At 45.2% G+C, this 27,654-nt stretch overlaps 1 protein-coding gene across 2 annotated transcripts in view; it reads right to left on the bottom strand.

The window, feature by feature from the left end:
• The window catches only part of DZANK1 (double zinc ribbon and ankyrin repeat domains 1), an 86,285-nt gene that overhangs the window by 54,925 nt on the left and 3,706 nt on the right, over positions 1-27,654 (bottom strand). Inside the window, exons 2-3 of one of the 2 annotated variants that reach the window (XM_077485999.1) lie at positions 8,991-9,104; positions 3,063-3,216 (exon numbers count right to left, since the gene is read on the bottom strand). In XM_077485999.1, the coding sequence (XP_077342125.1) occupies positions 3,063-3,216; positions 8,991-9,099 (263 nt within the window). In that variant the 5' untranslated portion in view covers positions 9,100-9,104. The remainder of the gene's footprint in view (positions 1-3,062; positions 3,217-8,990; positions 9,105-27,654) is intronic. The other variant, XM_077486000.1, reaches the window with a different exon arrangement.

The raw sequence follows: 27,654 nt of genomic DNA, 5'->3' as shown, positions 1-27,654 counted from the left end.
TGGTAACATTGAGATAGGATCAAAGACAGCCATGTACATAGAAATTAGCGTATAACTGAGGGTATATACGAGAGTTTTAAATTGGAACTTTCGTGGTTTAATGACAGTCCGTAACTGGGGAATCAACAATGTTAGACATGGGTTGCTCCAGAGTATGACATGTAGACCAACTTAACGATCTCTTCGTGCCCTTCTCGGTAGCGGTGCTGCGGAGGGGCTCGTTGGTGGGTGTCTGAAACTGGAACCTCCTCCTGCCCTGCTTAGAGAAGGGGATCTGCGCCTCCGTGGATTCGGGGTTTGAAAGTCCATGCGTTCATGGTCTGGGTAGCTACGTACCGGGATTTGGAAATCCGCATACCAATTCGGGAGGTCTATGTATGGGATGTCCAGCACACGGCAGAACGAGTCCAGCTCCTCCGGGACCCTCAGGGTGGCGGTGCGGCCAAGGTATGTGGCTTGTAGAGCGAACGGGAACCGCCAACGGTATCGTATGTCCCTGTTCTTCAAGACATCTAACAACGGGCGTAAATCTCGTCTGTGCCTCAATGTAATCGCCGATAAGTCTTGAAAGATATGAATAGGGTTGTCCTCATATGTTAATCCTGGTCGGTCTCGGGCCTTTTTGAGGATCTCTTCTTTGATTGCAAACTCATCGATGTGACAGATTACATCCCTTGGTGGGTCTGCTTCTTTGCCTTTGGGCCTCAGTGCCCTGTGTATACGCTCCATAGCGATAGCAGTCTGTTGCGGCCTGTCCAAGAGTTGATTAAAGACAGAAGTCACAGCCGGAATCAACTGCTCTTGGTCGATGGATTCAGGTAGGCCGCGCACCCTGAGGTTATGCCTGCGGCCTCTATTATCAATGTCCTCGACGTGGCGTTGAAGGTCACGGAGCTACATGGTATGGGTATCAACGCGACGGTCGGTTCTGTGTATGGCCTGTTGGTGTTGTGAGGCCTGAGTTTCCACCGCATGTACGCGGCCTGATATATCATGGAGTTCTCGGCGGAGGTCGGAAATCGCTGCTGTAAGTGTGTCTTTTATGTCTGCCGCTACCGCTCTCAGGTCTTGTAGGCTGGGGTGTTGATGGAGCGGAGGGTGAGCGGGTCCTGGCGCTGGCGGTGCGTCCATTGGAGTAAGTGTGATGCCGACATGGCCACTGGCGGGTGAGTTCAGCGCCATGTTTGTTCCTTGGGTCCGGAAAAGTTCCGGGATAGTAGGAGCTGAGCGAGTGCTAAGGTCTCTCGGAGAGCGGGAGCGGGATGTCGAACGGCTCCGGGAAGAGGTGCCCATGTTTTGAGCGGAGTGCGCTGGTTCAATCCCCCGTTAGTCAAATTACAGGCCGCAGGCTAGACGGAGCTAAGGAGTCAAGCAGCCATCTTCATCCCAAGGCAAGCCACGCCCCCCGGTTTTTATCTCAACAGTCACTCAGCAAGAGTGAAAGCTGACATAGAAAGCTGCTGACGTTATACTATAAAGCAGGGGTCTTAAAACTCTCTAAAGAAAGGGCCAATTTACTTTCTTTCAGACTTTAGGGGGACTGGACCGTGTACAGCGGGAGTAGATAAAGCCTTAGGCTTGGTGGTCATTGGGAAAAAAATGACTTACTACCCTTGTGGTCAGTAAAGAAGGAATATTTCCCCATCACTGGTAATAGTGGAAGGAATACTGAGCCAATCATTGGTGTCAGTGGGAAGAACACTGCTCCAGTGATGGTGTCAGTGGGAGAATGTTGTTCCATTGTTGGTGTCAGTGGAAAGAATACTGCCACATTGTTGGTGTCAGTGGGAGGAATAGTTCCCCATTGTTGGTGTCAATGGGAGGAATAGTGCCCCATCCTTGGCATCAGTGGAATAAATAGTGCTCTGTTGTTGGTGTCAGTAGGAGGAATAGTTCCCCATCATTGGTGTCCGTGGGGGAAATAGTTCCCCATCATTGGTGTCAGTGGAGGGAATAGTTCCCCATCATTGGTGTCAGTGGAGGGAATAGTTCCCCATCATTGGTGTCAGTGGAGGGAATAGTTCCCCATCATTGGTGTCCATGGGGGGAATAGTTCCCCATCATTGGTGTCAGTGGGGGGAATAGATCCCCATCATTGGTATCAGTGGGGGGAATAGTTCCCCATCATTGGTGTCAGTAGGGGGAATAGTTCCCCATCATTGGTGTCAATGGGGGGGAATAGTCCCCCATCATTGGTGTCAATGGGGGGGAATAGTTCCCCATATTGGTGTCAATGGGGGGGAATAGTTCCTCATCACTGGTGTCCATGGGGGGGAATAGTTCCCCATCATTGGTGTCCGTGGGGGGGAATAGTTCCCCATCATTGGTGTCTGTGGGGGGGAATAGCGCTGCATCGCGGTGTCAGAGGAAGAAGTTATGCCTCATCATTGGTGTCAGTGGGAGAAATAATACCCCATTGTTGAGGCTCAAAGGAGGAATTATGTCCCATTGTTGGTGTCAATGAGAGGGATAGTGTCCCAAGGGCCACCTGAAGGTAAGTAAAGGGCCACTGCAATAAATCTTGTGCCTGTACTTATGCAGGAATTTTAATTACATTTCCTGGCTCAGATTACCACTAGAAAAAGCATTAATAAATCTGTGTAAGTACTACAGTAATAAAATATGGAACATGAAGCACGCAAAAATATTGTATTTTGTCACACCAAAATGCTACTTTCTCTAGCAGACACAACCAATACTTGCTACTATGACACATCACGTGGCTATTTTCTAGAAATACATTCTTACCAATAAAGCTCATATTCAAGTTTAGACCTTTTGAACTCCTCCTGGCTGCCTTGAAAACATAAGACAGTAACTGATGTGTGAAAAATGGGGGAAGTAAAACCGGAGTTGCATAAAGAAATCAGTTGGATGTTTTGGCTGGAGTTCTATTAATGTGCCCAATGAACATGTATGTACAAAGTGTATTTTCCATCGGCTCCAATGAGAATCCTAGACTTAGATAAATGGCAGCTACAGACTAACCCTACAAAAGCATTATGGGGAACAAGAGCTAGTCATCCTTATTATAACAAGAATCATACACACGGCTCCCTTACCTACTCACAGCCACGGCCTTAACAGTGATTTTACCATCCGGCAATGTAAACGGACCTCGATATCTTAAAGTTGTGTTTTCTATGTGGCCAACCTTTTTAAGCAAATCTGGCTTGCTTCCGTCCAGTGTATAGAATATGGAGACATCTGGGGAATCTGCAAATGGAAAAGTCATATATCATCATGGTGATATGCCATTTTATTAACCATTAACATAAATCAACCACAATTCATTTCAAATTATGGATATCTATAGTGCAGGCTCTTTGTACATCCAATGGGGCTCTAGTTTGAAGAATACAGGGGCCAGATTTGTAGACTAATGGATACTGTTCTTGTTTTAAAGCAGAACTAGACTAATATAAAAGACGCATGTTAATGCAGCTGTGTAATCATTAATATGAGGTACCAGGGCTCAGATGAATTGCATTTCGTTAATTCGGAGGATACGTTTACATTTGTTATTACTGTGACCCAGAATTTGAATACATCTACATTTCCGAATTTCGTTTCAGAACTAAACAAATCGCATATGTCTACCTGTGAATACATGGATTAAAAATTGAACACAGTGTGATTGATTTACTAAAACTGGAAAAAATGCTAAATCTGGTGCAGCTCTACATAGAAACCAATCAGCTTCCAGGATTTTCTGTTAAAGCTTAATTGAATAAGCTGAAAATAAAATCTGATTGGCTGCCATGCACAGCTTCACCAGGTTTTGCACTCTCCAGTTTATGGCTAGGTTCACACTATGTGCAGCTGTGGGGCTTAAACTACGTAGAGGGTTCTTTACTGTTAGAACGGTAAGGATGTGGAATTCACTTCCGCAGCCGGTGGTCTCAGCGGGGGGCATTGATAGTTTCAAAAAACTATTAGATAAGCACCTGAACGACCACAACATACAGGGATATACAATGTAATGCTGACATATAGGTTGGACTTGATGGACTTGTGTCTTTCTTCAACCTCACCTACTATGTAACTATGTAACAAGGCAGACCGCCGTTCTGTGAGAGGGATGGAGATCTTGTGTTTCTGCTAAGCAGGAACACAGATCTCTGTCTTCCTCCAGTCAAAGCATCCCCACACAGTTAGAAAGCACTCAGGGACACATTTAACGCTTTGATCGGCCCCCGGTGTTAACCCCTTCCCTGCCAGTGTCATTAGTACAATGACAGTGCTTTTTTAGTACTAATCAATGTATTAGTGTCACTGGTCCCCAAAAAGTGTCACTTAGTGTCAGGTTTGTGCACCGTAATGTCGCAGTCCCGCTAATAAACACTGATTGCCACCATTACTAGTAAAAACAATAATTTAAAAAAAATTCCATAAATATATGCCATACATTGTAGACGCTATAACTTTTGCACAAACTAATCAACATAACCTTTTTGTGATTTTTTTTACCAAAAACATGCAGCACAATACATATTGGCCTAAATGAATGAATACATTTGATTTTTTTTTATTTATTGGGAATGTTTTATAACATAAAGTAAAAAATATTGTTGTTTTTTTTTCAAAATTGTTGCTATTTTTTTTATAGCGCACAAAAAAACAAAAAAACGCAGAGGTGATCAAATACCACCAAAAGAAAGCTCTATTTGTGGGGGAAATGTTTTTTTTCTTAAAATTTGGGTACAGCGTCGCATGACCACGCAATTTTTAGTTAAAATAAGGCAGTGCCCTATTGGAAAAAATGGCCTGGCCATGAAGGGGGGTAAAGAGGTTAAGCACTTTTCAGGTGAGGTTCGAACATTTTACAAAGCTAAATGTGACACAATTTTTTTAAGATTTAAAGTAGGTAGGCTTATAACCCCCGTTGGTTTATTTTTTGCCATCTGTGCCCCATTGGGGAGATCTAACTTTACTTTCTGTCCTGTAGCCAAAACAGGAAGTGACAGGAAATCCCTGCAAACTAAGGGAATCCTTTGGGGGCCACCAGAACTAGGGTCACCTTTGGAAGATTTCCCCTCTATTACTTTTCCTGGGAACAACCCAAAGTTTAGGATTTTCTTTAACCAGTTGCCGACCGCCGCACGACGATGTACGTCGATAGCATGGCACGGGCAGGCATATTGGCGTACATGTACGTCCCTTGCCTCCCGCGGGTCGGGGGCCCGATCGGGCCCCCGCCCGGTGCCTGCGGCGGTCGGTATTCGTGCGGGAGCGATCCCGGACGAGGGGACGGCCATTCGTTCATGGCCACCCCCTCGCGATCGCTCCCGACGAATAGGAATCCCCCGTGACATCACTTCCTCTCCTGTAATGTAAACACAGGAGAGGAAGTGATGTATTCTCTCCTCCGTGTCGGTATTTTCCGTTCCGACACGGAGGAGAGCGGATCGGTGAGTTGCACCAACACTCTACACACACAGTAGAACATGCCAGGCACACTCACACCCCCCCTTTACCCCCCGATCACCCCCCCAATTACCCCTGCCCCCCAGTCACAGTGACACCAATGTCATTTTTTTTTTTTTTTTTTTTTTTTTTGCATTGGTGTCATTTGTGACTGTAATAACTGTTAGGGCAGTTAGAGTTAGCCCCCTTTAGTTCTAATGTACCCCCCTAACCCCCCCAATAAAGGTTTAACCCCGTGATCACCCCCCGTCGCCAGTGTCACTAAGGCTGGGTTCACATTGCAGCGGTTTATGAGAACGAATGTGATTCGCACCGCACTGCAGTGCAAATCACATCCGATCTCTGTGCGATTCGAGTTCAGCCATTCGCCGCACCCGCCGCACCCGCCACACCCGCCGCACCCACCGCAAATTCGCACGGGACCCTTTTTTTGGCCCGCAGCAGAATCGGATCGCATGGGTGTTCACACCATGCGATCCGAGTTTGCAGATCGCACTGCGATATGCGAACTGATCTGGGGGTGTCAGTAACATTTCACTGACACTCCCAGCAGTTCGCATAGGGCAGTGTGAACTGCCGCCGGGAGGCATGCGATGCGGGAACCCGCCGCGGATTTGCGGCGTTTCCGCATCGCTCCAGTGTGAACCCAGCCTAATAAGCGATCATTTTTCTGATCGCCGTATTAGTGTCACAGGTGACGCTAGTTAGGCAGGTAGGTATTTAGGTTCGCCGCAGCTTTTTATAGCGCCAGGGACCCCCATATACTACCGCATAAAGCCCCCTGATTGCCCCCTAGTTAACCCTTTCACCAGTGATCACCATATAACTGTTACAGGTGACGCTGGTTGGTTAGTTATTTTTTATAGTTTCAGGGCACCCGCCATTTATTACCTAATAAAGGTTTAACCCCCTGATCACCCGGCGGGTGTCATTTGTGACTAATAACTGTTAGGGCAGTTAGGGTTAGCCCCCTTTAGTTCTAAGGTACCCCCCTAACCCCCCCAATAAAGGTTTAACCCCGTGATCACCCCCCGTCGCCAGTGTCACTAAGGCTGGGTTCACATTGCAGCGGTTTATGAGAACGGATGTGATTCGCACCGCACTGCAGTGCAAATCACATCCGATCTCTGTGCGATTCGAGTTCAGCCATTCGCCGCACCCGCCGCACCCGCCGCAAATTCGCACGGGACCCTTTTTTTGGCCCGCAGCAGAATCGGATCGCATGGGTGTTCACACCATGCGATCCGAGTTTGCAGATCGCACTGCGATATGCGAACTGATCTGGGGGTGTCAGTAACATTTCACTGACACTCCCAGCAGTTCGCATAGGGCAGTGTGAACTGCCGCCGGGAGGCATGCGATGCGGGAACCCGCCGCGCATTCGTGGCGTTCCCGCATCGCTCCAGTGTGAACCCAGCCTAATAAGCGATCGTTTTTCTGATCGCTGTATTAGTGTCACAGGTGACGCTAGTTAGGCAGGTAGGTATTTAGGTTCGCCGCAGCTTTTTATAGCGCCAGGGACCCCCATATACTACCGCATAAAGCCCCCTGATTGCCCCCTAGTTAACCCTTTCACCAGTGATCACCATATAACTGTTACAGGTGACGCTGGTTGGTTAGTTATTTTTTTATAGTTTCAGGGCACCCGCCATTTATTACCTAGTCTCACTAGTGTACCCCTAAATTTAGGGGTGTCTACTTTCCAAAATGGGGTCATTTGGGGGGGGTTTGTGCCATCTTGGCATTTTATGGCCTTCAAAACTGTAACGCCCTTAGAAAGCCTGAAGGCGGTGCTTGGTTTTCGGGGCCCCGTACGCGGCTAGGCTCCCAAAAAGTCCCACATATGTGGTATCCCCGTACTCAGGAGAAGCAGCAGAATTTATTTTGGGGTGTCATTTCACATATGCCCATGGCATGCGTGAGCAATATATCATTTAGTGACAACTTTGTGAAAAAAAAAAAAAAAAAAAAAAAAGTTTGTAATTTTCCCGCAACTTGTGGCAAAATATAAAATATTCCATGGACTCAACATGCCTCTCAGCAAATAGCTTGGGGTGTCTACTTTCTAAAATGGGGTCATTTGTGGGGGTTTTGTGCCATCTTGGCATTTTATGGCCTTCAAAACTGTAATAGGTAGTGAGAAGTGAACTCAAAAATTTACGCCCTTAGAAAGCCTGAAGGCGGTGCTTGGTTTTCGGGGCCCCGTACGCGGCTAGGCTCCCAAAAAGTCCCACATATGTGGTATCCCCGTACTCAGGAGAAGCAGCAGAATTTATTTTGGGGTGTCATTTCACATATGCCCATGGCATGTGTGAGCAATATATCATTTAGTGACAACTTTGTGAAAAAAAAAAAAAAAAAAAAAAAGTTTGTAATTTTCCCGCAACTTGTGGCAAAATATAAAATATTCCATGAACTCAACATGCCTCTCAGCAAATAGCTTGGGGTGTCTACTTTCTAAAATGGGGTCATTTGTGGGGGTTTTGTGCCATCTTGGCATTTTATGGCCTTCAAAACTGTAATAGGTAGTGAGAAGTGAACTCAAAAATGTACGCCCTTAGAAAGCCTGAAGGCGGTGCTTGGTTTTCGGGGCCCCGTACGCGGCTAGGCTCCCAAAAAGTCCCACATATGTGGTATCCCCGTACTCAGGAGAAGCAGCAGAATTTATTTTGGGGTGTTATTTCACATACGCCCATAGCATGTGTGAGCAATATATCATTTAGTGACAACTTTGTGTAAAAAAAAAAAAAAATTTTTTTTTTTGTCATTATTCAATCGCTTGAGGCAAAAAAATAAAATATTCAATGGGCTCAACATGCCTCTTATCAATTTCCTTAGGGGGTCTACTTTCCAAAATGGGGTCATTTGGGGGGGTTTTGTACTGCCCTGCCATTTTAGCACCTCAAGAAATGAGATAGGCAGTCGTAAACTAAAAGCTGCGTAAATTGCAGAAAACGTACCTTAGTTTGTAGATGTGACAACTTTTGCGCAAACCAATAAATATACAATTATTGACTTTTTTTTTACCAAAGACATGTGGCTGAATACATTTTGGCCTAAATGTATGACTAAAATTGAGTTTATTGGATTTTTCTAATAACAAAAAGTAGAAAATATCATTTTTTTTCAAAATTTGCGGTCTTTTTACGTTTATATCGCAAAAAATAAAAATCGCAGAGGCAATCAAATACCATCAAAAGAAAGCTCTATTTGTGGGAAGAAAAGGACGCAAATTTTGTTTGGGTACAACATTGCATGACCGCGCAATTACCAGTTAAAGCAGCGCAGTGCCAAAGTGTAAAAAGACCTCTGGTCATTTACCAGCAAAATGGTCCGGTCTGAAAGTGGTTAACTTTCACTTTTAATGATAATGGTAAACAGGACAAATAGAGAGGGCCAATCTCCCTAATGGGGACACAGACAGCAATAAAAACTGACAGGGGTTCTAATCCATCTCCACTCTATCCGAAACTAAAGAAAAGGTTTTGCCTTTAGTTATACTTTAAGACCAATGATCATTTTTCATATGAAATTAAGGTATTAAGGTCTTTTCTTTGCCATACCTGACTTGATATCAATTGGTGTGTTGGTGTCTACTTCATATTTTCCTTTACCAGGAATAGGAACACGAAGTGGTATAATCTGCGGTACGCAGATGGAGCCGGCGGTCATCCTTTCTATGTCAGGAGAGAACAACTTTAGTATGCCATGTGTAACAAACCAACAGAAATAATACAAAAAGGGCAATGGCTGCAGGCTGTAAATATATTACTTCTTTCAATTCAGACGAGGAATTCTTAAAGAATGTCATCATTTCTCTGTAGACATCTGTCTCTCGGGAATGTGCACCAGATTTGTATACGTCATCCTAAAGACTGCAAGGAAAGGATTTGGTCGGCCGCATGACTAAAGTCCATTCACACTTGTGCGATTTGTCATGCGACTTTGGACATCAAAGTCGCATGACAAATCACACACCATTCTTTTCAATGGCACCCGTTCAAATTTAAGTCGCAGTGACTTTGAAAACGTGCCCACACTACTTTGGCGAGACTTTTGATGTGATTTTGATCCATAGAATGTTAAGTCGAATCAAAATCACACCAAAAGTTGCATCAAAGTCACACTCCAAAGTTGCACTGGAAGTTGTGCAGCTTTGGAGACACGCTAATGTGAAAGGAGGCCTAGGGCCCATTTATACCACATACAGTGCAGTGCATGGGAAGTAGGTTATATGGGTTCTAATGGCATAGATCACACCAATGCAGTGCGTTCCAGTGCTTTTCAGTTCCAGAAAAAAAAAATGCTGTTTTTTTTCCTGCACAGATCTGTACTGAAACACAATAAAATGCATCAAAAAAAAAAACTGGACCCAGTACAGAAAAAAAAAGCCACTTATTACAGATCTTCAATAAAACCACAATATCAAATACACAGCAGAGGGACACAGAGAACAACAGCTTTTCAACAACGCGTTTCACTCTTGAATTAATGCTGGATAAGTGCTGAGCAAGAGCAAAACGAGTTAGTAGTTCTCTGTTTCCCTGTTTCCTGACCAAATCCTTTCCAGTGAAGACAGCTACAAGCTGGGCCAGCACCTAATTAGTGTGGTAGCAACTGTGTAATTAGCGGACCTGCCTGGAGCAATGCTATCTCTTCTGGTTTGCTCATCATAAAGCTATTCCCATTACACAAAAGATTGGTATACACCAAGGTGCATGGTGCTGAAACAGCTGGTGGACGGTGCCACAGCAATCAGAGAAGAAAATAGTTTGCAAGTACATCTTAAAGTGGTTGTAAACCTCAGACATGAAATATGAACAAATAATATCCCTATATAGTATGTACTTGTCTCAATCCAGGGCACTAAGTGTCATTTCTATCTCCTGCCTCCTTCCTCTGCTATCAGCATGAATCACTTCTGACAGGTTTTCTTGACACCAAGAGAAAAATGGTGACAGGGGAGGGACATCCAGCAGATTGACAGCCTCAGCTCTGTTCCTGTGTGCGGTTTGAAAGGGGTGTGTCCCTGCCCTCCAATCAGCTCTCAGAGCTTTTGTCATTGATGTAACTTCAACTCTCCGCCCCCTACTTTTCATAGCTGAGAGATCCTGTGTATATTCTGCACTTTGAAATGATATGGAGAAAGACGGCAACTTATGTAGGAGGATTTTTTTTAAATCTCTGTGTATCATCTGAGGCTAGTCACTTCACTGGGTATATGGAAGGGTTTACAACCCCTTTAAAGTGGTAGTAAACTCTGTTTTACAACTTGTAACTACAGGCAAGCCTATAATAAGGCTTACCTGTAGTTACAGTAAATATCTCCTAAGCTTGCACAGCGTAGGAGTTAGTCACACTGCATGCAGCCAGTGATGTCCCGGTGCATGCGCTCTGAAGGTCTGGCACAGTGCCTGTGCCATAGCCAAGGGCTTCCCACTTGCATGTGCTGGAATGATGTCATCTCATGTAGCCAGAGGGAGCGAACCCAGAAGGAAGACCGATGGGAAGATGGAAGCCCTGTCAGCTGTGACAGCGCACTGCTGTAGGGCTTCGTTTTCAGGTAGGTCTCTCATAATGTGCTAATATGTGATGCGTACTAGCACATTATCTTGCAGGGGAAGTTTGTTTTTGTTTTTCAAGTGTGGTTTACTACTGCATTAATAAAGGTGGTTCTTACCTTTCAATCTGCCTCTTAGACAATTCCCCCCTTAGCCCCTGTACACACAGTCGGAGATTTCGACAACCAAATCCGTCGGATTTTGTCAGTCGGATCTTGTCCGAAACTGTTGCATACACACGGTCGGACTAAGTTGTTGAAAAATCCGATCATTCAGAACGTGATGACATAATTTTGTTACGATGGGACTACGTTCAGGCTAGTAGCCAATAGCTTTGATGTAGGAATTTGATCTGAGCATGCGTGGCACTTGGTCCGATCAAAATTCTCTACACATGATCGGAGTATGTCTGATCAAACCAGTTGGTCGGAAAATATTTCCAACAAATTGGAAAATTGGGTCCGACTGATATTCCGACGGAATCAGTCCGATGCATACCACACACAGTCAGATTATCCGACAACTCGGTCCGACAGGACACATTCCGATGGATTCTCCGACCGTGTGTACAAGGGCTTAGACATTTCCAACCAGAACAGTTCCCATTGGAATATTCCGCCTCATATTCTGTTGATAACTGTAAAATTTGGGATTTGCCATCAGTCCCATCACGACATTAAACAAGTATTTATTTTCTAAGATCATTGGCTCTACCTAGTGGCCATTATGCAGTATTTTCCTGATCCACTCTATTCTCTAAGAACATTCAACCTGGAGAAAAAATAGCTTGGTAATTGATTTTTTTTACATTTGCATAGATCAAATGTACATGCAGTTTCGCAGGATGAATAGCTTTGTGAAATCTTTCAAAAGTTTACTAGTGCCTTGAAACTTGGAAAGAGAATGTGGGTGAGGTCAAAGATGGCAGCATGTTGGAGAGATTTACCCCCCATCCTATTGTGTCTATAGGACAGGAAGGGAAATCTCTCCAGTGGGACATCTGCTGGGGATTTTTGACTATGAATCTCAAAGCTGAAGAGTAAATTTAAATAAAAGGCACAAACTAATACAAAGCATATAGAATTATAATAATTGGGGGGGGGGGGGGGGGGTCACTGACGCATAACACGATCGTTCCTATTTTTGCAAAACATTTTTTTAAGCAATTTTGATTTTGTTAAAATATGGTGGATATGAAAACTGTATCAACGCATCAGAACAGGATTTAAAGTGTCCATATGTTACTATTAACAATGAGAGGGAAGCATCAATCATACTGAAAAGTCATTTTGTGCCAGTTTTTCCTCTGCCGTACGTTTATTTTAATCATCTTGTCTCCTCTGGATAAATTAATAAAAATGGGTACACAAAGTATTAAGTGCAGAGAATGGATGACATTTAGAGCTTAATGAGAATGCACTGTGTAAATGTTTGCACACCACCGCGCCCATAGAAATAGCTGTAGACTTATGCAGTAGTTATGGAAGTATTGGAGCATTATCCATTGTGTAAAGTATTCGCTCGCTGTCAAGGGGTTAGCTTAATGCAGCCAAGCAACCAGCATCATGCTCTTCAAAAGGAAAAATAAACAAGAAATGTATTCTGATTGATCTGATTAACATGTAAAAATGTAGGAAGGGTTAAGGCCTCTGTCAGGTTTTTATTGCAGCCTGTGTCTCAATGTGGGAGATTTGCTCTCATTCCATGTAATGCTTACTTCAGTAAGTGCATAGACGGCAATGGAAATGTCACAGCAGTTCTAACCATTCCCTACTGTGCTAACTAACATTTTTTTTAATGCTGTCTGCTATCAAATGCTGTGTCCTTACCGGGGAGCTTATGATCACTTCCTGTTCTAGTGGTCACACAGGAAGAGAGAAGAAATCTCCTCTGCAGAGACATACAGTATTGAGAAATAAAAAGCAGACAAAGATCCAACCTTTACATGCTCTGTGCCAAACTAAAGGATGCTTTGGGCTCAAGGACAGGTTTGGGGGTCATTTACACTTGCAGTTGGGGGGGTGGCAAAGTACATGCTGAACCCTCCCAAACATCCCCCCTTAAGCTGCAAAGGCAGGGGATGGGTGTACACATGCCCTGGCTGTGATGTTTTGCAGCAGGAATCACACCCCCTTGTCGCATTCATTGGGCACTAGCAGCAGCCAAGTGTACAAGGCAATGCTGCAACCCCCCCACAACTGCGTGCACTGCAATAATGCTACATTTAGAGGGTTAAAACAGGTAGTGAGGAGGTGACATATTGCCTCCTCACTGCCTATCAAACAAAAAAGCAATCCAAGTGTGGGTCACTTTTCAGAGGAGCAGCAGTCTTTGCTGCGAGTGTAAACAAGTCCTTAAAAGAGAAGCATGGACTTTTTTTTATTTTACAATCATACTTACCTAGGTGGATGCAGCATTGGTCTGATGCTGCATCTGTCCCCTGCCGGCTCCAACACTAAGAACTGAGCGATCTAACACCATTGATCACTCATTCCTTAGGACTCTGTAAGCAGAGAGCTGGTGACTGTCAGTCACTGCTGTCTGCCCCCCCCCCCCACTCACTGGAGCACTGGGCTGTGAAGGGGGTGGGAGCGACCGGCTCAGGTTCTCAGTGGCTTGCTTAGAGGCTGAACCGGGTGCTGATCCAGGCATGTGAGTGGATCCTGAGTTCATTGTCAGGATCTTACTCGAGCCTGCACGGGTTCTGTGATGTCAGCCCGATGTCAGCTGAAAGCGGCTCACAGGAGTACAGAACGAACTGCATGCTTGTGATCCATAGAAGTACATCCAAACAAGCTTTGGCTGTCCTTCTCTTTAAATTGATAATAAAGGAAGTTTAAAAAAATAACAAACATTTCTATACTTACCTGCTATGTGCAATGGAATTGCACAGAGCAGCCCCAAATCTCCTCTTCTTGGGTCCCCCACCGGCACTCCTGGTTCCTCCTGTCTGTCCAGTGCCCCCACAGGAAATCGCTTCCCATGGGGCATTCATGCGTGTTCACTCCTGAGCCCCGCTGCTGTGTCCATTGACACCCCCTGCTCTCTCGTCATTGGAGTTGATTGACAGGAGTAGGAGCCAATGGCTACAGCTGCTATCAATCTTCCCAATAAAGTGGGAGACAGTGGCGAGAGCAGCTGCTCTTGTGCATGTCACTGGATCAGATCGGGCTCAGGTAACAATAAGGGGGGGCTGGGGGGATCCTGCAGCAGAGAAGATTTTTTTACCTTAATGCATAGAACACATCAAGGTAAAAAACTTTGAGGCTTTAGAACCACTTTAAGCCAGCCATAGATGTATCGAATCTTGGCTGGTTCAGCAAGGACCAGCAGAGATTTGATACATCTATGGGCAGGCTGGTTGATTCATCGATTAACATGGGTAAAACCAGCCTGTTGGATTTTTTTTACATGCGATTACTGCCAGCAGCTATAGCCGGGAAAACACAATAGCGCTGTGGGAAGGATTTCCCCATCAACACTGAATGTGTTGGTGGTGGAAGGAAAGAAAATGTAATCATCTATGGCTTGCCTTACAAGCCCAGACCCTCTAGTTCTAGGCCAAATGTCTTGTGCTGCCCCCCTCTGACACCAGATGGTTGGCTAGCTTAAGGCCAGGTTTACACTGGTGCAGTGTGATAACACACACACCTTAAGTCACACATTGAATGAATGAATAACTTATATAGCGCTACATATGCAAACTAAATTGCTTCAAGGGGCTTTTGCCACCAGTGTCCTACTGGGCTTTCAGAAGAGATGGGGCTTGAGCTTCTTCCTGAAGGCCAAATGGTTTTCTTCCGAGCGGATGACTGCAGATAGAGCGTTCCATAGTCGTTCTCCTTTTATTTTATAACGGGTCTTGGGGATGTGGAGGAGGATCTGGTTAGCTGACCGGAGGGGGCGACCTGGGGTGTAGTGCTTTGTTTTGTCATATTAACCACTTGAGGACCGCCGTATTGCCAATGTACGTCAACACAATGGCACAGGCAGGCACAATCACGTAAATGTACGTGAATGCCTTCTAGCGGGTGGGGGGTCCGATCGGACCCCCTCCCGCTAGATACGGCGGTCCCTTTCGGTGCCGGAGCGATCGGCGATGAGGGGATGGCCGTTGGTTTCCGCCCATCCCCTCTCGATCGCTCCTGGCCAGTGACAAACTTCCTCCCCTGTGAAAATGTAAACACAGGAGGAGGAAGTGATGTCACACTCCTCGTGGCGGTCTTTTTGAACCGGACAGCGAGGAGTGAAGACACAAGTAAGTGCACCAACAGTCCACTGACACATAGGTACACACAGGCACACATTTCACCCCAGTCACCCCCCCGATCGGCCCCCCGCCCCCCCCCAGTCACAGTGTCACTAATGCAGTGTTCATTTATTTATTGATCACTACATTTAGTGTCAGTTGTGACTGTAAAAAGTGTCAGGGCAGCTAGTGTTAGGCCCCTTTAGGTCCAGGGTAGCCCCCTACCCCCCCCTAATAAAGGTTTAACCCCTTGATTGCCCTCCCAGTTAACCCTTTCACCCTCTTTTACCAGTGTCACTAAGCGATCGTTTTTCTGATCGCTGCAATAGTGTCACTGGTCCCGCTAGGAAGCTAGTTTTTTTTTTTAGGTTCAACGCCAGGTTTTTATACCGTTAGGTACCCCGATATATAACCTAATAAAGGTTTTAACCCTTTGATTGCCCCTAGAGTTAACCCTTTCACCAGCGATCGCTGCATAAGTGTCACTGGTGACGCTGGTTAGCCAGTTAGTTATTTAGTTATTTAGGTTCCCCGTCAGCTTTTTATAAAGCTTCAGGTACCCCCATATAAATACCCAATAAAGGTTTTAACCCCTGATTGCCCTTAGTTAACCCTTTCACCAGTGATCACCGTATAAGTGTTACGGGTGACGCTGGTTAGGTAGTTCGCTTTTTATAGCATCAGGGCACCCGCCATTTATTACCTAATAAAGGTTTAACCCCCTGATCACCCGGCGGGTGATATAAATTTGGTTTTAGGGTCAGAAAGGGTCTGCGTCGCCCCAGGCAGTGCTAGGTTAGTGCCAGCACCGCTAACACACACGCGCAAAGCATACACCTCCCTTAGTGGTATAGTATCCGAACAGATCAATATCTGATCTGATCAGATCTATACTAGCGTGCCCAGCAATTTAGGGTTCTAAAAAAACGCATTGTTAGCGGGATCAGCCCAGATACCTGCTAGCACCTGCGTTTTGCCCCTCTGCCCAGCCCAGCCCAGCCCACCCAAGTGCAGTATCGATCGATCACTGTCACTTACAAAACACAACACACATAACTGCAGCGTTCGCAGAGTCAGGCCTGATCCCTGCGATCGCTAACAGTTTTTTTTGATAGCGTTTTATACAGTCGCTGACAGGCTAGGTGCTTTTTTACCTGTGAGTCTCACTACTGTACCCCTAAATTTAGAGCCCAAAATGGCAAAGCGAAGGTACACTAGTGAAGAGGCCTACACGTTTCTGAGCATGACAGATAGTGAAGAGGAAGACACTGATCTGTCAGATTCAGGCTCAGAATACGAACCTGTAGAGGACAGCGCCTCCATGTCAGATAGCTCTGACGACGAAGAAGAGGTCCCTGCTATTGTCAGGCGTACCCGACCCCGATTTTCTGATGTTGTTGAGGTGCAGGAACCGCAAGTCCCTCGTATGGAGTATAGAGCCAGTACTAGCGCCGCTCATTCTTTTGGTGAACTGGCAAGCACCAGCGGCCTAGTACACCCTGGACGTACATCCAGCACTGCAGTATCACGTGGTGACATGGCGAGTCCCATAAGTGCAGTTCAAGCTGGCGAGGTGGCAAGCACAAGTAGTGTCCCGCTGCCACCAAGAAGAAGACAAAGACAGGCCCGTCGTACCCATAGTGCCCTTCCTGCAGAATTCGCCAATCCTGATTGGGTGCCCACCACTTCTGCAGAACCCGTACTTCCCCCATTCACTGCCCAACCCGGTATTCAGGTGGATACAGATGATTTTACGCCACTCGATTTTTATTCTCTGTATCTCACGGAAGATCTCTATAGATCTATTGTGGACCAAACCAATTTATATGCTGGTCAACGCATCGCCGCTAATCCCCAGTTGCCGTCTCTTGCCAGAGATTGGAAACCAGTTACGGTTTCCGAATTTAAGACGTTTTTGGGCCTTTCCCTCAACATGGGCACACATAAATTTATGCGGATGCGGGCTTATTGGTCCACGCATCCGGCTGACCACATGCCCGTGTTCTCTAACTCCATGTCCAGGAAACGATACGAGCAGATCTTGCGGTTCTTGCACTTCAGTGACAATGAACTTTGTCGTCCACGTGGAGACCCTGAATACGATCGGCTCTACAAAATTCAGCCCCTCATAAACCACTTCAACCAATGTTTTGCAGACTTGTTTACTCCCCAAAAAGTTGTCTGCGTTGATGAGTCCCTGGTTAAGTTTACTGGTCGCTTGTCATTCAAACAGTACATTCCCAACAAGCGTACCAGATACGGGGTCAAGCTCTATAAGTGCTGTGACAGGGCCACAGGCTATGCATGGAGCTTTATGGTTTATGAGGGTAAAGATAGTGACGTAGAGCCGGAGAACTGCCCTGATTACATAGGAAGCGCTGGCAAGATAGTGTGGAAATTGGTGTCACCCTTATTCGGAAAGGGGTACCACTTGTACGTGGACAACTATTACACCAGCGTGCCACTGTTTAGTCATTTATTTGATAATCAGATTGGAGCATGTGGCACCGTGCGACCTAATCGCCGGGGCTTTCCCCAGCGGCTTGTAGATTCCCGTCTTAGGCTGGGGGAGAGAGCCTGCTATCGGTGTAATAATTTGCTCGCTATGAAGTGGAGGGATAATAAGAATGTTTTCGTTCTTACCTCCCTTCATGCAGACACGACGGTCCAAATTTCTACGGCGACTGGTATTGTGGAGAAACCCCTCTGTGTCCACGAATATAACAAAAATATGGGAGGGGTGGACCTCAATGACCAGATGTTGGCGCCGTATCTAACTTCCCGTAAGACCAGACGCTGGTACAAAAAAGTGTCTGCTTACTTATTTCAATTGGCTTTGCTGAATGCTTTTGTGCTATACAAAACTTCAGGCGGAACATTAACCTTTCTTTTCTTCCAAAGAGAGGTTGTCACAGAGCTTCTGTTTCCAGACGGTTCTGTACCTCACCATTCCCAACCAAATGCAGTAAGCCGGCTGCATGAGAGGCATTATTCTTATGTCCTCCCGAGTACCCCTACCCAACGAGCCCCCCAAAAAAGATGTCGTGTCTGTAGCAAGCGCGGATATAGGCGTGACACCCGTTCTTATTGTCCACGCTGTCCTGGCAATCCTGGTCTTTGTCAGGGTGAGTGTTTTGAACGCTACCACACACTAGTGAAGTATTAGCGTAGGGTACAGCATTTCACAGGCTAGGCACACTTACACAGGGTCTCCCAAGATGCCATCGCATTTTGAGAGACCCGAACCGTTACAGTTACAGTTTACAGTTAAAAAAAAAGTGTATAAAAAAAAAAAAGTAAAATAAAAAAACCAAAAAAATATAAAATATAAAAACCAAAAATAGTTGTCGTTTTATTGTTCTCTCTCTCTCTCTCTCTTCTCTCAAATACATAAAGCCGCGACTCCAGTGCTGTAGGAGGTGATTTCACCACCACAGTTAAAAAAGAGCATATATGCCGAAGCATGGGGGCATAAGGGGTGGAGGAGCGATTTTGCTCCTAATGCCGCGTACATACGGTCAAAATTCCGACGGAGGGCTTGCCCGTGGAAAAGTTTGAACGTATGTACGCAGCATAACTTTTTTGCGGGAGGATGCCCCCATGCTTCGGCATATATATATTTTAGGCACAGGTTGTGTTAAAAAATGTTTTATTTTTTACTGTTTTTTTTGGCAATTGCTTTGCAGGTATGGTATGGTAAGGTTTTACTGGGATGTTACTTTGTTTTAACGTTAACCATAATTTGCTTAGCAGGTACGCCATTCAGCTGCAGCGCGGATTTATTTATCTTGACAGCAACAGCGTTTTCTCCCACGATACATAAAGCCGTGACTCCAGTGCTGTAGGCGGTGATTTCACCACCACAGTTAAAAAAGAGCATATATGCCGAAGCATGGGGGCATAAGGGGTGGAGGAGTGATTTTGCTCCTAATGCCGCGTACATACGGTCAAAATTCCGACGGAGGGCTTGCCCGTGGAAAAGTTTGAACGTATGTACGCAGCATAACTTTTTTGCGGGAGGATGCCCCCATGCTTCGGCATATATAAATGGTGCATGTATGTCCATCATTAGAAGTGGGTGGATGAAGGGAGGTATCTAATGGTGGGCATACCCACCGATCAATCTCTTTTTTTTCGTTCAGACAACATGACTCTCAGTAAATAGCTTGGGGTGTCTACTTTCCAAAATGGGGTAATTTGGGGGGGGTTTTGTGCTATTTTGGCATTTTATGGCCTTTGCACCCTTAGAAATCCTGAAGGTGGTGATTGGTTTTCGGGGTGCCGTACGCGACTAGACTCCCAAAAAGTCCCACACATGTGGTATCCCCATACTCGGGAGAAGTAGCTGAATATATTTTGGGGTGCAATTCCACATATAACCATGGCATGTGTGAGCAATATATCATTTAGTGACAACTTTTTGTACATTTTTTTTTGTTTTTTTTTTTTAGTCATTATTCAATCCCTTAGGACAAAAAAAATAAATATTCAATGGGCTCAACATACCCATCAGCAGTTTCCTTGGGGTGTCTACTTTCCAAAATGGGGTCATTTGGGGGGGTTTTGTGCCATCTTGGCATTTTATGGCCGTCAAAACTGTGATAGGTAGTGAGGAGTAAAATAAAAAAATTATGCCCTTAGAAATCCTGAAGGCGGTGCTTGGATTTCGGGGTCCCGTACGCGGCTAGGCTCCCAAAAAGTCCCACACATGTGGTATCCCCATACTCAGGAGAAGCAGCAGAATGTATTTTGGGGTGTCATTTCACATATGCCCATAGCATGTGTGAGCAATATATCATTTAGTGACAACTTTGTGCAAAAAAAAAAAGTTTGTAATATTCCCGCAACTTGTGGCAAAATATAAAATATTCCATGGACTCAACATGCCTCTCAGTAAATAGCTTGGGGTGTCTACTTTCCAAAATGGGGTCATTTTGGGGGGTTTTGTGCTATTTTGGCTTTTTATGGCCTTCGAAACTGTGATAGGTAGTGAGGGGTGAAATCAAAAATTTGCACCCTTAGAAATCCTGAAGGTGGTGATTGGTTTTCGGGATGCCGTGCGCGACTAGACTCCCAAAAAGTCCCACACATGTGGTATCCCCGTACTCGGGAGAAGTAGCGGAATATATTTTGGGGTGCAATTCCACATATAACCATGGCATGTGTGAGCAATATATCATTTAGTGACAACTTTTTGTACATTTTTTTTTGTTTTTTTTTTTTAGTCATTATTCAATCCCTTAGGACAAAAAAATAAATATTCAATGGGCTCAACATAGCCATCAGCAGTTTCCTTGGGGTGTCTACTTTCCAAAATGGGGTCATTTGGGGGGGTTTTGTGCCATCTTGGCATTTTATGGCCGTCAAAACTGTGATAGGTAGTGAGGAGTAAAATAAAAAAATTATGCCCTTAGAAATCCTGAAGGCGGTGCTTGGATTTCGGGGTCCCGTACGCGGCTAGGCTCCCAAAAAGTCCCACACATGTGGTATCCCTGTACTCAGGAGAAGCAGCAGAATGTATTTTGGGGTGTCATTTCACATATGCCCATAGCATGTGTGAGCAATATATCATTTAGTGACAACTTTGTGCAAAAAAAAAAAAAGTTTGTAATATTCCCGCAACTTGTGGCAAAATATAAAATATTCCATGGACTCAACATGCCTCTCAGTAAATAGCTTGGGGTGTCTACTTTCCAAAATGGGGTCATTTTGGGAGGTTTTGTGCTATTTTGGCTTTTTATGGCCTTCGAAACTGTGATAGGTAGTGAGGGGTGAAATCAAAAATTTGCACCCTTAGAAATCCTGAAGGTGGTGATTGGTTTTCGGGATGCCGTGCGCGACTAGACTCCCAAAAAGTCCCACACATGTGGTATCCCCGTACTCGGGAGAAGTAGCGGAATATATTTTGGGGTGCAATTCCACATATAACCATGGCATGTGTGAGCAATATATCATTTAGTGACAACTTTTTGTACTTTTTTTTTTTTTGTCATTATTCAATCCCTTAGGACAAAAAAAATAAATATTCAATGGGCTCAACATACCCATCAGCAGTTTCCTTGGGGTGTCTACTTTCCAAAATGGGGTCATTTGGGGGGGGTTTGTACTGCCCTGCCATTTTAGCACCTCAAGAAATGAGATAGCAGTCATAAATTAAAAGCTGTGTAAATTCCAGAAAATGTACTCTAGTTTGTAGACGCTATAACTTTTGCGCAAACCAAAAAATATACGCTTATTGACATTTTTTTTACTAAAGACATGTGGCTGAATAAATTTTGCCCTCAATGTATGACTAAAATTTAGTTTATTCGATTTTTCTTATAACAAAAAGAAGAAAAAGTACCAGTTACTTACCGGTAACTGTCTTTCTGGGAAATCTTCCAGGACGGCACACCTGAGAGATGAGAGGCTCCTCCCTACAGGAAACACAATCAATCGACAGCTGTTTTAAGTCCCCACCCTTCCCCTTGATCCTCAGTTTGTAGAGAAGTAACTCCTGAACCAGGTTCACAAGGGAAATCATTCCTCATAGGTACTCACCTTCTAGTGTTCTAGAATTTTCCCTCCTCCAACGGGCGGGAAGTAGGCCTGCCGTCCTGGAAGATTTCCCAGAAAGACAGTTACCGGTAAGTAACTGGTACTTTTCTCAAGTCATCTTCCAGGACGGCACACCTGAGAGGATAAACAAGTACCTCAGGCCTACCTTAGGGTGGGGCCACTGCAAAACCCTCTTGGCGAACCTTGGCTCTGCAGTGAGCTTTACCTCCACTCCATACGCTCATATGCTTGAAGAAGGCATGTTAGCTGGATCATGCGGCTGATCTGCAGGTCTGCTCCACAGATGTTCCTGCCTTTTCCGCTTCAGATGCAGTATCTAGGTGAAATGGGCTCTTAAAAATGGAATCAGAAAACATGTTAAACTTGTAGGTTAGCAATGTTGCCTATCTCACACATCTAACAACCATGGCCTATTATGCCTGTAGGTGCTACTTAGAACCACTAAAAAGATAAAATAAGAGACCTGTGTAAGACAAGGACACTACATTAATCAATAAGAGGGCCTGTCTTAACACTATCCTGTTGAGGGAAATAAAACTGCTTCCCTTTTATCTTTATGTCAGCAAAAGACCAAAGGGAAGCCTACTTAAGGGAAATAGATTAACAGAAGCTTGAACCCTGGGTTTAAGGCATGCCCAATCTATGTCCTTACTTACGCCTGAGAGCCTTCTTCAGGAGATTAAAGTCCCTAGCAGGAGTAGACTACCCATATTGCTATGTCTAGTTTTGCTAAAAGGGCAAAATGAAGGCCATGCACCGAGCCGAAACCTATTCGATCGGGTATACATCTTTATACTTCATCCTCAGGCCCTAATACTCCTCTGAACAGAACTCTCCAAGTTCTTACTAAACAGGGCGATTCATTATCCCCTTCCTCCAGTGTCCCATAACCCTACAGGGCTTCAACCCTAGGAAATGGTTCTGGCATCCCTGAATGCAAGTGGTCAAGGTTTTCTGACATGTGGCAGCTGCAGCCCGAACTCCTGGCCCCTCCATGGAAAAGAAGGCTGAAATACAAAAGGTGATACATGCATTATTAATATCACAAATAAAATGATCATAGATTGTGGGCACGGCACAATAGATTTAGACAGAAAGGACACAAGCATAGACAACAATGTTGTGTGCCTGAGTGTGACTAGCTAAACCAATATATCAAATATGGGAAGAGACCCAAATCTGAACCTCAACGTAGACAAACAGTCCTCATAGTCTGGTTTTCTGATGTGCTGCCAAGACGTAAAAACATTAAGACTCAAGCAAACCCTAAATGCTGCGTATTTCTTTAGTGCAGCTAGCTAGGTCATAACTGATATATAAATACGGAAAGGACAGGAACCCCCTTTACTGTTGTGCTTTACCTATGTACAGCAAAACAAGGCTATAAAGACAGAAAGACCCAAACTTCTATGTTGTGTATTTCTGACAAACCACCAAATACAGTTATAAGATTAATATGAACACCAACTCCCGTGTTGTGCATTTCTGCTATGCCACAGGGAAAAATATGGAACACAAGACAATCCTTTCTGTCATGCACTTCTGTAGTGTAGTTCAGATAGAACCAACACTGAGAAAGGACACGAGCAACCTGCAGCATTGTGTTTTTCTGAAACAGAAAGCACCAACAAGCTTCAATCTTGAGTATTTCTGCTGTGCAACAACATAAAAGCAGACACTGAGGAAAAAGACAGACAGCCTTTACAGCTGCAATCTTTCTGGTCCGCTGCAAAATAAAACAATAACGCCATGATGAGTATTCCTGCTGTGTAGCAAAACCTCAATCAGAAGGGACAGATAAGTTTAGGGTTCCCACACCCGTGCGACCCAACCTGCGACTTGGGACTGCAAGACGCATGAGAAGTCATATACTATGGCTTCCAATGGGTACCATTTGTGTCTGTGCGACACCAGCAGTCCCTGATTCCTGGATCCACAGACCTCAAGATTACACAGGTCGCAGGGAAAAAAAAAACAAATAGCAATTTTCAGGTCGAACAAGTAAGGGGTCCCCAATGCTGTGACTCCCTGGAAGATTGCAGCCAACAAACCCCTGCTGTGTATCCCTAAGATGCAGAAAGGTAGATCCATGAGAAACACTGCTTAGCCTGATATACAAACGATAAGGCAGTAAATATAGGACATACAGGACACAAACATTCAATCTTTGTGTATGTCTGATGTGTAGTAATATACCAATACTGAGCAGAGAGGCCACCATCCTCAATGTGTCTCTCAGCTGAGCAGCAAAAACAAAATCAGAAAAAGACAAGCAACCTTCACTGCTGTGTCCTTTCTGATATGCAGCCAATAAGGCAGTATATGCAAGACATAAAAGGACAGACAACCTTCAATCTTGTATATGTCTGATGTGCAACAATATAACAATTCTGAATAGAGATAGCACATCCATATTGAAGCGATTTGGCCTTGCGACTCAACATGTCAAATCGCATGGCTAAAATCAGCACAACACCACTTTGTGGTGCTACACGGATTACCAAAGGCAGTATATGTACTACACCTGGCAGGGGTTCAATTTGTATTTCTGCTATGTAGCCCAACAAATTTGAACCATCAATTTTCACTGCTGCCTTTCTGATAAGGCAGTAATACAGGACACAAAAACCTCACAGACCTTAATGCTGTATAAATCTGATGTGCAACAATAAAACACTATGAATAGAGATAGCACATCCATCTTGAAATGATTTGTCATGCGACTCAACATGTCAAATCGCATGTTTAAACTCGGCAGCCATTGCTGTTAATAGCACTGTCTGAATCAACACAGCGCCACGCAAATCAGGACCATCAGACTTCACTGCTGCCTTTCTGATAAGTAACCAACAAGGCAGTAAAACAGGACACAAAGCCCCACAGACAGACCTCAATCTTGTGTATGTCTGATGTGCAACAATATAACCATTATGAGCAGAGATGTCACCAGACACAATGATGTGCATTTCTGCTGTGCAACACAAAACCAGAAAGTACAGACCACCTTCACTGTTGTATTTTTCTGATCTGTAGCCAAACAAAGCAGTACCTTTAGTATATAAAGGACAGCAAACAAGCTTCAGTGCAGTGCATTTCTGATGTACAGCAATATAGTCCTTATTAAGCAGAGATGTCACAAATCTCAATGTGTATTTCTGCTGTGCCACAAAAACATCCCAGCAAGCACAAACCTTCACTACTGAGGTCTACTGGTGTGCAGCCAATGAGGAGTCATGGTCTATCCCTTTATGAAATAACCAACAGGCAATTTATTTCATAGGCATAGCCTGGGCTGTAGATACTAAACCTTCACCACCAGAGAAGGAACAGATCCTAAAATGGTTGGACACCCTACTATTAGTAGTAGTTGTTGTCCTACCTTACCTCCATAGACTGAGCAATCGTTAGCCAGCACATATCCAGGTGGTGCTGATTAGCAACTAAAGTCTCAATGAGCCCAGCCCTAGAGACCAATTTAAGACCTCTCTAGAAGAAGTGGTTACCAGTTTAGCCTGGGAGGTAAATAGCTATCTGCAGGCTTCAAACAATCAATTATGTAGCTCTTGCATAGGTTTGCACAGAAAATCCTCAATTAAAAGGATGTAGGGAGCGATCTATGGTGAATCGCCTTTAGATCTGCCACTGAGTGGATTGTAGCCCAAACCAATAAAAAAAAAAGTTTCTTCTTACCTCCTACACTATAATATAAACACAGTGTAAAGGTGGAGTGGGAGGTTGGAGCTTATGAAAGTTAACTATAGCAGGCAACCCCCAAAAGGAGGATCTGTGACAAGGGAACCCCTACTGTGCCACACAGTAGCTTGGTCTCTGCCCCTCCTTGAATGTTAGGTCAGCTTTTAAACATTGTGAAGCAACTTCAGATTCCTAGCAGCTGGGCTAATAGGGCCGGTAACCTAGTGCACCTGCTGACCAGGGGAGCTTCTGAATCCACCAACCACTGCCCAATTAATAACCTGTTCAGTGGTATACCTGGCCTGTAAGTAACTTTGTATCTACCAGGTCCCCTCTGTACGCTATATTCATCCCTACTAAATGTACCACAACTGGGCATGTAGGGAGAGGCTGGCAACCTACTGCTGCGATAACCACAGTGTCTCTGCTGTAAGAGGGAGCTGTGGCTGGTGGTTTTAGCAGTGGCGTCTGCGCTATTTGTATCCCGACCCCAAGTTCTGCACTGCACCAGTCAGTATATACACGGGGAAGGGGGAGCAATGGCCTACCTACCTCTTTCTCATCTGAAGTGGTTTAGGCACACTCGTTCCTCTGCACCACCTGTCCACCATACAGCTTCTCTGATGTAAGAGGGGCTGCAGCTGGTGTTTTTAGCAGAAGCTTAAGGGCTATTTGAATCCAGACCCCAGGTGAGATCTCAAATGCCCAGGAACCCTCTGGCTGGAATTGGGGATTTTGCAGCTAAATTCCCACGGCAAAAGGAAAGTAAAGCACTCACCGTTGTCGTCTTCCTCTTTTTGCCACAGCCAGCGGGCTTGCTTTTCCATCCTTATGGTCCACACGCAAGGAGGATAGCCGCCAAAGTGCTTCCCCCCCCCAACTGCTGTCCCCATAGGGAGGTGCCAGGTTAGGCTGTGTCCTGCACTGTACCAGTCAGTCTATATACATGGGGGGGGGGGGGGGGGGGTGGGCAATGCCTTCCATTCCTCATTCCCATCTTCATATCTGAGGTGGTTAAGGCAGACATCCACCGTAGTAAACTGGTGCCTCCTCGCTCTAGAGAAAGGAGGATGTGGGCGCCTGCTCCTACTGACTCACAGCCTTCCCTCCTGGGTAAGAACGCCGCTGCCATTTTCCCGAAGTTTGAAAATGACGCGGTGCTTGTTGCCACGCCCTCTCCGGCAGCCCACGCGAGCTACCGGGGACCCAGGAGTCGGGGACAAGATCCCCCTGGAAAGAACCGATGGCCAGCACCCCCGTCTGAACAGCCACCTGTACAGGTAAGGAGGGGGAGACAGGATAATGGCCCCTGAAGTTCTGGGTACACCACTGTACCCAGGGTCCTTCAGCTCTCAGGGGGGCTCTTCCAATTTCTGCTGCCCGACCTGAGGAAAAGATAGGGGAACCCCCCAGGAAGGACAAGAATATCCTACCAGACCCAGAGGCTTCCCAGGCTTGTGGTCCGGCTCCCAGGGGGAGACCACCAGCCCCAGGCTTCGGGTCATTTGGAAAAAAACAAACAGTTTCGCTGTGTAGGGAGAAACACAATCAAAAACTGAGGATCAAGGGGAAGGGTGGGGACTTAAAACAGCTGTCGATTGATTGTGTTTCCTGTAGGGAGGAGCCTCTCATCTCTCAGGTGTGCCGTCCTGGAAGATGACTTGAGAAATATCATTTTTTTTCAAAATTTTCGCTCTTTTTCCATTTATATCGCAAAAAATAAAAATCGCAGAGGCAATCAAATACCATCAAAAGAAAGCTCTATTTGTGGGAAGAAAAGGACGCAAATTTCGTTTGGGTGCAATATTGCATGACCGCGCAATTACCAGTTAAAGCAGCGCAGTGTGAAATTGGAAAAAGACCTCTGGTCCTTAAGGTATTTATTGGTCCGGGGCTGAAGTGGTTAACATGTATTGGGTTAAGGGAGCCCATTCATTTTCAGTGGGCTGCCATTGCTGCATAAACTGCACCTAACCCTCCTTTGGAAACACAGCGCATGGCAGTGCCATGTAGCAGATGCATTGTCTTAGTGTGTAGGGGTGCTATTCATAATAACATGTGCCATGCAACATGAATGGCACCACAGCAGAATAACGCATGCAATATGCAATGTCTGCTACCGCGTGTTACCGCAATGCAACAGTATGAACCTGGGCTTAATATCAC

The sequence above is a fragment of the Lithobates pipiens genome, unplaced genomic scaffold, assembly GCF_037356315.1.
Source record: "Lithobates pipiens isolate NorthernLeopardFrog02 unplaced genomic scaffold, aLitPip1_a1.2 Scaffold_18, whole genome shotgun sequence".
In the NCBI taxonomy this organism is placed as follows: domain Eukaryota; kingdom Metazoa; phylum Chordata; class Amphibia; order Anura; family Ranidae; genus Lithobates; species Lithobates pipiens.
Note: the sequence above shows the minus strand (reverse complement) of the source record. Positions and strands in the feature narration are given on the sequence as shown.